This window comes from Rhinolophus sinicus, chromosome 6 (assembly GCF_057876585.1).
Source record: "Rhinolophus sinicus isolate RSI-liver-muscle chromosome 6, RSI-T2T, whole genome shotgun sequence".
NCBI classification, from domain to species: domain Eukaryota; kingdom Metazoa; phylum Chordata; class Mammalia; order Chiroptera; family Rhinolophidae; genus Rhinolophus; species Rhinolophus sinicus.
Window position 1 is genome coordinate 27,724,047 of NC_142506.1, and position 15,374 is coordinate 27,739,420.

At 31.2% G+C, this 15,374-nt stretch overlaps 1 protein-coding gene across 49 annotated transcripts in view; it reads right to left on the reverse strand.

Annotated features, from left to right (window-relative positions):
• RIMS2 (regulating synaptic membrane exocytosis 2) overlaps positions 1–15,374 on the reverse strand; it is a 594,048-nt gene that overhangs the window by 219,035 nt on the left and 359,639 nt on the right. For all 49 annotated transcript variants that reach the window (XM_088799000.1, XM_074316856.2, XM_074316855.2 and 46 more), the window contains 3 exons: positions 11,019–11,087; positions 3,960–4,116; positions 2,227–2,349 (listed from right to left, as the gene is read on the reverse strand). In XM_088799000.1, coding sequence (XP_088655126.1) covers positions 2,227–2,349; positions 3,960–4,116; positions 11,019–11,087 — 349 coding nt within the window. The remainder of the gene's footprint in view (positions 1–2,226; positions 2,350–3,959; positions 4,117–11,018; positions 11,088–15,374) is intronic.

Here is a 15,374-nt window from a genome sequence, read left to right on the forward strand (position 1 = left end):
AGAGTTCTAGAGTTATAATACTACTTAAAATACTACTTAAATACTACTTAAAAATTACAGTACTTTCATAGATATTCTATTATTGAAAATCTTTTAGAATATTAGGATAAAATAGAAATTAAGAACACATTGCTTAATAATGTGATGGATTACATGAATAATACTGTACTTTTTGATTCTTCATATTAATGATTACACAGATAACTCAAAAATAATACAGAAATGGTTTTATAGGCTTATTTAAATGAAATTCTGCTTAACTTATTTCAAAAAAGATTTAAAACAGTTCACAATTAAGAGTAATTATGATCTGGTAATCGATAGCACTCTTTAAAAGAGTAATGAACCACATGGATAAATTTCCCCCAAAATTTCTGAATTACTTGAACAGTTTTGCTAAAGTAAAAGATTTACAAAGTTATAAAGTAAATAAGAAAAATATGACATTTCAATTATGACTATAGCAGATAATACCAAGGATTAATTAGTCACCAAGGATTTAATAGCAAATTTTTTGTCATTAACCCTAGGGCCATTTGCCTTAAAATATTGATAAAATATTATGTATTTGATATGACAGTGACAATTTTTGTTTTTGAGTATAATTCTAGAGGTTATTTTTATTTTGCAAGATTAGACTGTATTACCTTCAGAGAAAATATGAAGTCCATTTTTCATTAAAAGAAAAACTTTACATAAACTTGAAGGTTTTAAAACCATTTCAGACTTTCCTGTCTCATCATTTCCTTAACAAATCTTCAAGAAACAATAATTTTATGAATTACTATACAGAATAATTTCCAGAAATAATCAAATTCATTAAAATTCTATTAGGTATTAGGTTGGTGCACAGGTAATTGCGTTTTTTGCAATTATTTTTAATCTTTTAAACCGCAATTACTTTTGCACCAACCTAATAATAAAAGTACTCATTCACACACCTTAATATGACCTTCTAACTCCTAATTATGCCAACATACTATTTTCTTTCACTTTTACTGTACTTGATAAGCATAAATTTTTATAGGTGCATGCCTATAATTACCCCAAAAGACTTAAAAAACTATGAAAGTCAAAAAATTAAAAATAAATAAAATACTACATTATTTTTTGTTCAACATTAATAAAGACATTACTTTAATCATTTCCTAATTTCTTCTTAGACCTCAGATACAAAAGACAATACTTGTTTGACACTATTAAAGACCAAGGTATTCCCTGTCTTTTCTTTTGAAAGTGTGTGCTAAAACACAACGAAATTATGAGCATGAATTGAGTATAATCTTAGATTCAGAATAATTAAATTTACAAATATTGACAGCAACATCTCATATCAGTTGATTTAAAATTCCCCCAAGAATTTTAATAAAATTACTTTATGATGCATAGAAAGGGACTTCTGAGTCCTCTTGTTATTTTATTATAGTATTCTCTGAATAGCAAATTAAGCTTTCTTTCCTAATCCTTACCTCAAACCCATTTGATCGTTTGGGGGAAATATCGTTTTATTTTTCATTTTACATACATTCAAACCATGAATTAGAGAGTTAATCAATTTGCTTAATTTAAAAATTAGTAGCAATTAATGTATGTATTGAAACATACCATGTTACTTCCAAGTATATTATATTTAATGGAACAAATTCAGAGAAATCTTCAAAATACAGCAATCAACAGTATAATTCTTTAAGATGCTTAAATGGTTTACTGAAAGCCATGAGGAAAAACCTCTTCATGAATCAGTTTTTGTGTTTGTTTCCTAAAGAAACCAGACTTGTCTCAATATTTTTATATATAAACAGTCACATTGATTTCCATGATGAATGTAAAAATCTATTGTCTCATGAAAATATTTTCATATATAATAATTGGTTACGTTAAGGTAAAATAATAAAACATCTTGTTTTCATTATGACTATCATTAATAACCTCATGTGCATATTCACTCACTTTGCTGGTTTGATTTAACAAAAGACCAAAACTACAAGAGCAAGATGATTTATTTTTTTTCTTACCAAAGAAAAGGTTGTTTTTGCTTTGTTTAATGTTTTTTCTTTAAATGACATAGTGGTCATAAGAATGGTCATAGTGGTCATAAGGAAACATAACAGTTTTAGAAACTAAGATAAGAAAAACCCAAGTTCAGGATGAAAATATTTTATGGTAACACCTTTTTCCTGAAGGCAGTGATTATAATAAGGTTTAATAGGAGTTAGTCATATTTACCTGTCTCTATCTGGAGAATAATGGTCATGGTCATCCACGACACGATGTCTATCCATTCGGCTAATTGTATTATAATGTCCAGTAGTAGAGCGTGGCCCTCGAAGACCCTGTTCCACATTCCGACTGAAATAGCAAGAGCTATTAAATATCTTAATAAACCACAATCATATATTATATTAAGAAATGAGGTTTATTAATAAAGATAGTAGAAAAAGACAAAAATCACTATAATGTCAAGTCCAAGTTTCTTGTTTTGTTTAATGAATTGCACCTCTGGCTAATGGTATAACTATCCATTGGACGTTGATGGCAAACTTAGGAGGCTAGTGCTATAACAGAGATATAACACAAAATTAAGCTAATATCAATAGAGGTAGAGATAAAGACTATCAAACTATTAATAGATGACTTCCAGGTCTCTACTGGTGTTACTCAATGATATATGAAATATAGTAGAAGGAATAGATTTGTGTGGTAAAATGAGGTCAGCATGTTTATAGACAACATAATGCTGGATCCTACTCTACGGACAATGATTATTTGTTTTTTAAAATCTAAACTGAAGTCTTTATAATTGATCAATGATGATTTTTTTAAGCCACTGTTCTTGGCCTGGATTGTCTACTTACATACTTCCTTTTCATGACAGAATAAACCTTTTAAGCTCCTGCTATGTTTTTATTATGCACAACTGAATATAATCTAAAACCTAAGTCTTTTTCTATTGGCATGTTCAAAAATTCATTTCCTGATAAAAGTCAAATATTCTTTTCCTTTCTTTTTTTTTTTAATGAGGTGAGGCTTAGTTTACTAAACTTACAAATTCAAAATTTTCTTCTCTCTTAAACTTTAAATTTCAGATTACAAATCTTAGCTAATATATTACATTTTCTTTTTAATTTTTTCAATTGTCTAAATTAAGTAAACAGTTTTTAAGCACTTAATACTCTTATATATTAAATAAATTAAATTTATAAATACAATGGATCTCAAGTTCTCTTAGATGGACCAAGACCATGCATAAAATTAAGATTATAATGAAAAATTCTAAGTCTAAAACTAACTCAATTAGTCACTTAAAATAGGAGTTATAAGGTTACCATTCTAAGAGTTCAAATTTCATTAACATTTCAACTATATACAATGTGAATAATGAACATATTTTTTTATTAGCAAACATATTATTTCCATGGCTCTTACTCCATTAAGCCTTTCTGTACTTAACTGGATTGATCAAAGTTTTCCACTAGGTATCAGACCTGGAGTTAGATTTTCTGAGCCTCCCACTACCTATACCTGCCTTTTTATTCTTTGTATGACTGTTCCTAATGTTAAAGCACTATCAGATGTTTATTTTTTCCTGTGTCTTAAATTATCAGAATTTATATCATTCGTGAGTATAGCTAGTTGGTTCTATTGATATGTGATTCAAAACTGGATCTTCTTTGTAACTTTGAACTCTTACCCAAAGTTATAAAGTAGCCTATATTTGATATTACTCTCATTATACAGGTTATTGAGCAGCATCTTTGTTTTTCCTTAAGTAACTGTTTTCCACAAGAATTTATTATCTTTAGAGATCATTAATGATACTTTATGATAAACAGGCTTGTATTAGGTTGGTGCAAAAGTCATTGCGGTTTTTACAATTATTTTTAACTTTTTAAACCGCAATGACTTTTGCACCGACCTAATAATAGCATCCTATAAATAAAATGTGTGTGCCATCTTACCTTTGCGGAGGAGGGACACTAGGTGACCATGATCTAGTCCTTCCTATGACATCTACTCGGTGAGGAGACCCTGATGGTGAACAATGGTTTGATGACATTACTTGTTCTGGCACTGATAGTGTTGAGCTTTGAAGATCTCGACCATTGTGTTGATAATCTAAAGGTGAAAAGATTAAGATTATAGCTACCTACACTGTAAGTTCTTTTATATTTTGTACTTTACTGAAAAACATAAAATATTGGTGAAGTTGAAAGGCTTTGCATACATTAAATGTAAACATTATGAATAAAGCATACTAAGACAAAGTAATATTTTATAAACACATAAAAAGGAATGACAAACATTCAAATACATAGATAGCTGCAATGTCCAAGGCACTGTGGGAGGCAGAGTAATATTTATACATACAATTAATTATCTTCAATAAAACAATCAAGTTTATTCTAAAAACATTTCCATCTCTTCAATGATCTAGGAGACCTTCAACTACTTCTCAACAGTTAAATATTTAAATTATGAACTTCACAAAAGTTCCTAAAAGTCTATAGTTATTTCCTTAAGAGATGAACAGTATTAGAAAGCATTCTAAATACTATTTGAAGTACCTATGCAAGCTGCTTTTCTTATAGTGTTTGACAGGGCTGAGATAAAATAGAAGTCTGAGAATAAAAATATGACAAATTGGAGGAGGGAAATAGCCCAGTGATTTGTGACACTTAGACAACAATATATTAGAAGTGATATTACTCAAATGAGTCCTAGAAAGGGACTGACATTTAACAGAGAGGGAGAAAAGTAGAAGGAATTCTAAGCTGGTAGAAAAACAGCAATTCAATGTGGGGCAGCAGTGGGGAAATAAGCACCAACGGTTAAGTTTGATTCAAGTTGTGTATAACTAAAATGTCATGAGGTTTGTAATGGAAAGAGCCTGAAAATTCCTGGGCAGAAAGTGATATTACCACCACCACCATCTTCATCATGCTCATCATGGCTACTATTAACTGGCCTTTTACTAGGAATTCTGCCAGGAATTTTGCCAGGTACTCTATGAAGTGTTCTGCTTCAACACCTGTTTCAGAAATAAACTCAGAAAAAGTATTGGTTCATATTTTTCAAAACATGTTAATGTTTTCCAGCATTATTTTAGGTAGGATTCCCTAGAAACAGAGCAGGAGCTAAAGATTCAGGCACACATGAATAACGAAAGGCGCGCTCTCAGGAGAAAGGAATTACAAGAGCAGAAGAGGACGCGAGAAGAAACTGAGCCAAGATGTGGTCTCACCCTGATCCCATTGGAGGCTCTCAAACACAAATTGCACCAGAATTGCTTTGAATTTGAGGCAAGGGCCTGGACTTCAGTACTCCTGTGTCAGCCAGTCACTGGCTGAAGACTGCCAGAGGGAAGTAGGTGAGGTGATAAACCTCCTGTGTGATGTGGTTTTTCTTTGTCTAAGGCCAATTCTCTGGAGAAGAGGGCAGCTGTGAGTAGTTAGCAACCAACATTCACAGTAGCTGGGGACGAATGAACCAGCTGAGGTAAAGAGGATATGGATGGGGAACCAACAGTGTCCAATATAACTACCAAATAATAGCAGCTGAATTCAAAGCACTCTGACACAGCTGGATGCAGCAAACCAGAGAAATAACAGAACTATATATGATGCTTGTGCAACCCACGTTCTTCCTCTTGGCTCACAGTGGTCCCAAGCTCTGCTTAGAGGTACTTACTGCATGGGCTCTTCCTGGTGTTTGTATTCCCTTGACACCCTAACGTTCCAGACTTATCCTCCTTTCCATCTAGATATATTCCTTCCAGAGATATTTTCATTTTATTTTAAAGTCCTATATGTAAAGTCCCATGCTTAAAACTTAACACGACTTTTGAATTGTGCTTGTATTTTCAATGTGTTGATTACAAAGCTACATGGGTTTTGAAAGGTCTTATCTAAACTTTTTTTTCCTAGACACCATGTTGTTTTCAGCCCATGGTTTTGCAGAGCACAGTTTTCTTTCAGGAATACGTAGACTATGTAATAGAAGCAACTCTGCACACAAGGTTTTATCCCCATTTTACAGCTAAGAAACTGAAATTTACACTAAGTATCATACTAGGGCTGGGATTTAAAACAGGATCTACCTGACTCTAATGCTCCCACTGTGTTCTAATTACTTGTGATTTAAGTAATAATTTAGGAAGATGACACTGACAGCAGTATACAATTCAAACTAAATGTTAGAGAGATTGCAGCAAGATTAATGGCTCTTCTAAAACTTAGAACTGCATTGTCCAACAGAACTCTCTGAAATGATAGAAATGTCCAATATGGTAGTGTCGACTGGCAAAACTAACTCGCCTGAAAATCCACCAAAAGAGCAGTTTATTCGGGAAAAGGAAAAAGAAGCAAAAACCACCACCACTGCAGTGCGGAAAAGCACACCTCCAACGCTGGGCTCCAACCGGCTGCCCATGTGAAGAAGAATAGCCCCGGTTCCAAGATGGCTATTCTATGCATACACATCCCTCCCCCAGTAGTTACCACAAAGTCCAACAGGAAGGCAGGACCAGAGAATCAACAAGGGGCCCAGCTCCACCCATAGTCCTCCCAGCTCTATGGTTAAACATCGTAAGATGCCAGTTCATTTTTATCAGTAGCCACTGGACATATATGACTATTGAGCACTTGAAATCTGGCTAAAGAACTGAATTTTTTAATGTATTTATTTTAAATCAATTTTAATTTAATAGCCACATGTAGCTAGTGATACAACTTTGGAATATGACACTTATTAATGGCAACAAACTACACAGAAAGAATCAATATATTCACTCATTCAACAAATATTTATGTGTATATGCATTCAGATGTTACTTTATGTGCTACAATGAGCAAAACAAAAAGCCTTGCCTTTGTGGAGCTTAAACATTAGTTGAAGAGTGACAGAGACAATTAAAAGCTCAATATATCATTATGTATATTTGAATGTGATTAGGTGCTATGAGGAAATTATAACAAGGCAAAGGGAGATAAAAAAACATCAGAATAGGGGGGCATTTGCTATCTTATATAGGGTGGTCAGGGGATAAATTATATATATATATATGTATCAATATCACTGAGATGTTGACACTTCAGAAAGATTTGAAGGAGTGAAATGTTTTGCCTATTGGATAAACAGAGAGGAGAGTGCAAAGACAAGTAGAAAGGTCCCAAAATAGGAGCGGATGGGACAGGTTCACAGAACAGCAACGAGAAAGGGTGCTTGGAGTGGAGCAAGTGATGCAGAGAAGAAATCAGAAATTTGGGGAAAGAAGAAAGATGATGCAGGGCCTTGTATTTTATCATAAAGATTTTGGGCTTTTAATCTGAGTGATTTTAACCCATCAGAGGATTTTCAGCAGAAATTGGACATGATCTATCTTTTCCTTAAATAGGATGACTTTGATTGCTATGCTGAGAATAGACTGAAAGGAGACAGGACAATAAATCGGGCAAGAGGTAACAGTGGTTTGAATCAGGATAACAGTAATGGAGATGATGGAAAGCAGTTCGATTCTGCATATATTTTATAGGTTAGAGCCATCAGGATGATTTTGTGAAAGGTTAGATGTTGGGCATAAGAAGAGGAGAAAGGGACAAGAACAAATCTAAAATTTTAATTCAAATAAATAAAAGAATGGAGTTGCCATCAAAAGACATGGTTTGGTGGGAAAGATCAGGAGTTTAATCTTGGACATATTAGGTTGAAGATAATCGAGCACATTTCCACGTGGAGATGTCAAGTGGATAGTAGAAAATAAAAATTAGAATACAAATAAGTGGTGTTGACTGGACATTTGGGAGTCTTAGCAAACAGAAGGTATTTAAAAACATGGGACTTGAAATAGAGGAGATCACCAGGGGAGTGAGTGTAGATAGAGAATTCTAAGCCCAAGGATGGAGTCTAGGACACTCTAATATGAATCAATAACATTTTAACATTTTATAATTACATATAGGAGCAAAAAAAAAAAAGGAAGAAATAAATGAGTCTTAATTTTTGATAAGTCCATCAGGAAGTTAAGAGTATGCCACAATGACTAAGAGGCATATTACAAGGTTTACCAGGTTGGAGATAGGGAGATAATAGTATTTCAGGTGTACAGGCAGGCACACAATTACGTATATGGGAAAGAATCTTTGGAAAGGCATTAGGACCGTTGATAAAAATTTAAGAGTCATTTATAGTATATATAGAATACATATACAGAGAAAATAGATTTGACTACGGAGTTTAAGTGAGACTATTGAGAAAAGGAGGAAGAGTTACTACAAGAAAATATAAATAATGCGGTCACGTGATGATTAAAAAGAAATAGAGTTTTAAGACAATATTCATGATTAATAATGTAAAACTCTACTCGTGAGTGATTAAAAAATTAGCAATGGAAAGAAATAATTGACTTAGGAAATCAGAAGATTATAAGTGACTTTTATCGAAGAGCTAATTATCAAAACATCTCTGTACCTTTCCAATGGAAAATAAGTTTTTACATTTGTATATTGTTTTAGGTCAGGCTGGTAACTACTACTAAAATTCTATGTGGCTTTGATTAATATTATATATGTATTCCATTTATTCACATTGTAGGGTAAATCAACTGGTTCAAAGAATAGTTGGTTTATAACTATTCCCATTTCCCTTACTCAGTATACGTTGGTGGGGGGTGGCAGGCGGGCAGCAAAAATCCATGGCTGGAATTGCTTCCCTGAGAAACTTAAATGTCAGTCAAAATTTCAATTTATGTTGAAGAATAATATTAGCAATGCAAATGTCAAAATTACTTCTGACAAGTTAATCAGAATTAATAAAATAAAGAGTACACGGAAAATATTACTTCTAGAATAGTTAATTTTCAAGACATCTGCTTTGTAAACCTGGACAAATTGAATAAAGCAGCCAAAACTGTTCACTTTTGAGGAAAGACTGACATATTAGGTTAGAAAAGGGTTATGAATGGTTATAACTGATGCTGTAAATTTGACAGATATGCAGTCTGCAATTGGCAACAAATCTCTGCATATGGGCAACAAAGTATTAACAGATTTGCAGGTATACTGACTTTTACTATTTCCTTAAAATGCTAGTTAACATCTGGGGAGGAGGATAGGTGGTACTGTGTAATGTACATATGTAATTTGCATTTGAAATGCCTTAAGAACAATTGCACAGAGAATACAGAATTATTTACTTGATCCTGTAGTCATTATTTGATAAGCTACTGATTGAAGAATTTATTCTCTATTGAAACTAGTTTTAATGATGGAGCTTTAAACAAAGAGGACATAAAAGAAAATGTAAAAAAATTAATAGCAGAATCAACAGATGTTTAGTCTTAGTTATGATACTTACGTAAGTGTAATTGGTGCATCATTTAATAAAGTTTTGAGCCTATGAAAGATAACATTTCAGAAACTACAATACCATACTCCTGATTTGATATTCATAGAAAGAATATAGAGATGGTTTCAAATTTCTAATAGTGACAGAATCCTAAAAGTTCAAGTCTTCTATCTCCGTATACTTTCTATGATCAAAATCAGGATTATGGTATTGTAATTTCTGAAATGTTATCTTTCAAATATATTATTAAAGTATAGTAGTATATGATGAAAAATTATGTCGCAAAATAACACGATATTTCAAAATAGCAAAATATAGAATATTACACAACAGTCTTTTCTCAATGGATTATTAAATGATTCACTATACAGTCTCTACATAGGCAAAAATAATAATGTTGAAACAAGAAAGAATGATCTGTCATGATGTTGAAAAACAATGAGCTCAGGATAAACATTTTGAATTACACAATCTTTCTAAATACTATTCTGTAGTAGAAAAAAAAAAATTCCAGCAGGCTGTATTAACCCAAATAATGAAAGATTCCTATAAAGTTTTTTCAAAATATATAATTCCTTTAAAAGAATGGAAAAATAATAAAATCATATTTTTCCATCCTTTAAAGACGAAAGAATTTAGATGTGCCAGAAATAGCATAAAGATGAAGAACTTTAATGACCTGAAGGAAAATACTTTGGATAAAGAACACCTGATGTCACTAGATATTTAGTAAAGAGAAAAAGTGGAAAAGTCAATTATCAAAGGAAAAGAATACAAATAGCAAAAAAAATTGTAGTGATCTCCAAGTAAAAGACCATGGAAAATATTTTTCAAAACCACTTTATTGAGGTTTAATTCACAAACCATAAAACATGAAAATTATTTTTTGTAGTCTGAGTATATTAATACATTGTTCACCCTTAGTACAAAAAAATAAAGGCTAAAAGATAGTCACTGGGTTTTTAAAAAGTAGTACCCTATAGCACGCTAATTGATCCAACTCTAACAAAAATTGTCAAACAAAAATTTTTATCAATCATCGATGCAGCTGTAGCATGTTTTACATACAACAGAACATATTTTGTTCAAGGTAAAATTAGTCATACACTTAAAATTTGTTAGACTAATTAATTTTCAAGAAGAAGAAAAACATTTTTTATATTAAAAGCATAATGTGCATATATATAAACCTTTTTTCAGAATTTATTTTTTTAAATGGCTACTTACCTAAATTTTAAATCATCAGGTAATTTATAATCATAAATTAGCAAATATTTTAAATGACAATACCATAATTTCAAAATGTAGCAGTACTTGATACTTAATCAATATAAGAACAATGAAAAAAATTTTTAAAAAGCTCATTAAAATATTTGACATTTTGGGTAGGATGGTGATGTCAAAAGGATTTTTTTTTTTCCCACACTGTTAGTGCAGTAGGTTTCAATTATACAATATTATGCCTCAAATTTATAGTGAAATCATTATTTAGTAGGTTAAAATAGAAAACTTATATTCACTTAGGAACAATAGGAACACTCAATCTAACAATCTAACACAAGGAGGCAAGTTATTACTTTCTCATTTTATTTATCTATCTATATATTTATCTATCGGTAAATAATGATGAATTACACGTCCTTCTTAGTACTATAAAATAATCCAGACATTCTTACCTGATACTACACCAATTCCATCATCACAGTCATAGTCAGAGACTTCACTATCACTTATTCTCTTTGACCCTAAGAAACAAACGACACAATAATTAAAATTGCTGATTCCTAAGGAGAAAAAAAACACCTCACCAATCTGAAAAACAAATGAAAGGATTTTGAAAGGAGTAAGAAATATAGAGAGAAGGAAAGTCGTGTAAGTGATTTCATGCTGATTGATAAAAATCTACTGGACAAAAAGCTAAGTCAGTTTTAGATGCTTTTAGACCAAGGCACTTAAGTCTAGGTAAATTTCAAAACACAAACATGTTATTTCAAAAACATTCACATGTCTTTTCCTAATTTACATAACTAATAAATTCAATGACAAAGTATACCCAATTATTTATTTTTTATATTCCTGGAGAGAAACATAATTTAAGATATCTTGAACATTCTTCTTTTACTATTAGTTTAGCTGTTTCTCTATTACTTTGGGAAGAAAATGAGAAAGAAATCATCCACAAACTGACAAATACATCTAAATTTTGAATTGCGTTGTTTTCTAAGAAATAGTCTAAAACAGAACAGTAAATATTATTATAATTCAAGAGGTCCATGTGTGTGTTTTTATAGCAAAACAAATCTGTAAGAAAAAATTTAGAATGTTAATCATGCTTCGGCAAAAACAGCATTGAACTGAATGAAGTAGAACTTTGATGGCTAAAGCAGATTATGTCTTTGCACTTAATTAGGAAATATATCACATATATAAATAAAAATGTTATACTTCGTTTTTTAATATCTTTTCTCTACATGTGTTTCAGCAATAGGCACACTATACAATAGAATCCTAATTGTATTAAAGCATTTTCCCTTCCTTAATAATAAATGAAATGTTGCTATTTCAAAAAATGACTACTTTTGTCTACTTACACTATATATTATTCATTAAACAGACTAAACTCAGTTATCAGAAAATAAATGCTTTCCTGGAGGTTTATAAAACAGAGCTCACACGTGTATCTAAAGTAGTAATATTGAAATGTTCTAGGAATGCCCGCCGATATTAAAAATACCCTATACACTTTTTTCTTTTTTTAATTTTATTAAAGTTTATTGGGGTGACATTGGTTAGTAAAATTATATAGGCTTCAAGTGTACAGTTCTGTAATACATCATCTATATATTGCATTGTATGTTCACCACCCAGAGTTAGTTCTCCTGTACACATTTTTCTATTTTTGTTTATTGTTTTAATCTGCTCCGTTGGGAAAGGGAAAGTCTTCTTTGTCAGGAACTATATTCTTATTTTTCTGCTTTTAATAGGTAGAAGAAACCTGTCTGATTTGATCATGTGGTCCCAATGAGTGAATGCACTGTTTTCCTTCTAAATCCTTATATCATAAAACTTGAGTCCCAATCAAATCTGAGGCTCTTATAGCCCCAATTGATATAGAAACTACAATTATCTGACAACATCCCAACAGACTGGGCAAAGTACAAAGGTTTCTAGAATTAGGACATGTACTCTAAACAGACTGGGGAAGAGAGAAGGGATAACAGATGAAGCTAATGAGAGATTTAAGAATTGTTACTTACCTTGCAAATACTCAGGAACAGGGTAATGATTAGTTTAATATGCCAGGTACACTACAGAGCATAAATATTACATACTTTTGGTATTGGTCAAGAATCAGATCTGCCTCTGGTGTAAAATAATAATGACACCAGCAAAAAATGAAGTTCATTTTATCAGACTTTGTGAGTGGTCGTGTGTGTGTGTGTGTGTGTGTGTGTGTGTGTGTGTGTTTGCACGCATGGGGGTTGGGGTTATGTGTGGTTTGTAAATGTTTCTTCTTTTCAAATCTTATTGATTACTCTCTGGATGGAAGTCTTTATCTATTTTGCTATTAATTCTATAGAGGTTAAGTATATTGCAATTATTTGCTATTTGTATCTAGCTATTTCATATTCTGATGAATTCAGGAACTTAAGTTTAATGTCATTGAATGTACTGATCTTCTTTTTCAAAGTAGTATTTTCAGTGTCTTGTTTAAGAAATTTTTCCTGAGCTTATGATCAGAGAGATAGTCTCTTATATTCTCTACTGAAAGTTTAAATTTTGCTTTTAGCATTTACATCCTCATCCATCTTGAAAATGAGTGAGTTTATATATGGTATAAGAAATGATTCAACTTCCCTTTTTCCATATGGACAACGCATCTCAGCATTCTTCATTAAATATTTCCACCTTTCCCCAATGACCTGTAATATCACCTCTGTGATAAATAAATGTATCCTATCTGCTAGCATCTGTTTGGTACTCTATTTTATTTTTCCTTGCACAGGCTGTCTATCCATAAACCAATAACTCATGGTTTTTGTTATTACAACATTACATATTGTAATGCAAATTCTTCATATCTTGGATCTTTCCCCTTTGCTCTTCCATATCAATTTTAGATTAGACTATCAAATTGCACATAAACATCCTATCAGGATTTTGATTTTGATTTTAACACCAATTTAGAGAAATTTCGTATGTCTTATAGCATTGTTTTATTAACCACTAGCATGGCATTCTTACCAGTTAAATTACTGGAAAATTTTAATTTTGGCCAAATTTTCCACATTTGTTGGATTATCCTTTGTATTTTATAACTGCCACTGCTACAAGAAATACTGTTAAAACTACATTTTTCTAACTGAATTTCTCATATACAGAAATACAATTTTATTATAAAATAATGGTAACCTACCACCTTGTTAAAGTCTGTCTCTTTCTCTCTCTTTTCTTTTACTTCTAATAAATGTATGGTAATTTAATTTGTATTTTTCTATGTAGACAATCTTTCTTACCAATCTTAATGCCTGTTTTGTTTTTCTTGTCTTTCTATACTTAAAACACAATGCTGGAAATAAGCAGAGAAAATTTACATTCCTTTTTAAATTATGATTTTAAACAGAATGTTTCCAATATTTCCCCATTAAAAACTGTATCTGCTGAAGTTACATTTTATGAAGTTGAGGAAGGTCTCTTAACATGTATTTATGATAAAATGTCTCAGCAAATTCAGTGATATTTCATTAAGGATTTTGCGTTTTTATTTACAAGTGATTCTGGCCTATTCAGTTCCGTTTCTTAAAATCAAGGTTACACTGACCCAACAAATTATTGAGAATTCATCTTTTTTAAAATTCTCTGGGAGAATTTGTGTAAAATTATAAAAATATCTGTTCTTTGAAATTTTGATGGAACCCATCCCAAACTACCATGGTCTGGTGTTTCTTTTGTGGGAATACTTTCAATTACTTATTCCAATTTTCAGTATGTGTAGAATGACATATTGAGTCAAGGTTTATTAAGTTATAAGGATTTTTCACTCTTTCTAAATTTTTGAAGGTTTACTACAATAATCAGAATTTTGTCTTATGTATTTATTTTCTGATATATCGATTATGTCTCCACTTGAATACTGTACCTTCTTTTTATTCCCTGAATAAATATCCCTAAAGGTTTATTTTGTTATTCATTTCAAAGGATTGACTTTTTGGCTCCATAATCCTATCATTTAGAAATTTATTTCTCATTTTAATGATTTCTGCTCTTATTTTTATGATTTCTTTCCTTCTACTTTGAATTTATTTCACTATTGTTTTCCTAAACTCTTAAACTGGATGAGTATACCATAATTTTCAGCCTTTTATCTTTATTAACATAAGCATTCCCCCTCTAAATACTTCTTTGCATAACTCAAACATTTACATGTAATATATTTACTGAAGTTCAGTCCTAGATTTTTTCTTGAGTTTATATTTGCCACACATCATTAAATCTAAGATATCACTGAATGAATAATGCATGACAATTGCAGAAATAATAGATCTTTAAAAAAATGTTCATTCGAGTAGAAGTATCTTTTTAAAATTTTCAAACACATGAATGTAACTTACCATTTTTTAAAAATTGATATAGTAACACACTAGTTGAAGAAATAGCCTATATTATGTCAATTACTTGAAATTTGTCAAAAAATGAATTATTGAATAGTATATTAATAATTCTTACAAATGTTTCATGGATATAACAAAGGACTATGAATTGATAGCTGTAGAGTTGTTTATTTGACTATGAGATTAAACTTGTTAATTGCGCAGTTTGATTCTTCTGTGTCTTCCCTAAAGTTTTGTTTGCTTGACCTAGCGATGATTGAGAAAGAATTGTATAGAAATGTCTTTCACGGGTGGTAAATTTGATTTTTCTCTCTAGTTTTACTTTATGTATAATGGAGTACTTCCACTTATGCAGGCAAGTTTAAAATTATTTCAATAGATGTAGAAAAATCATTTGAAAAAGTTTAATACCCATCCATT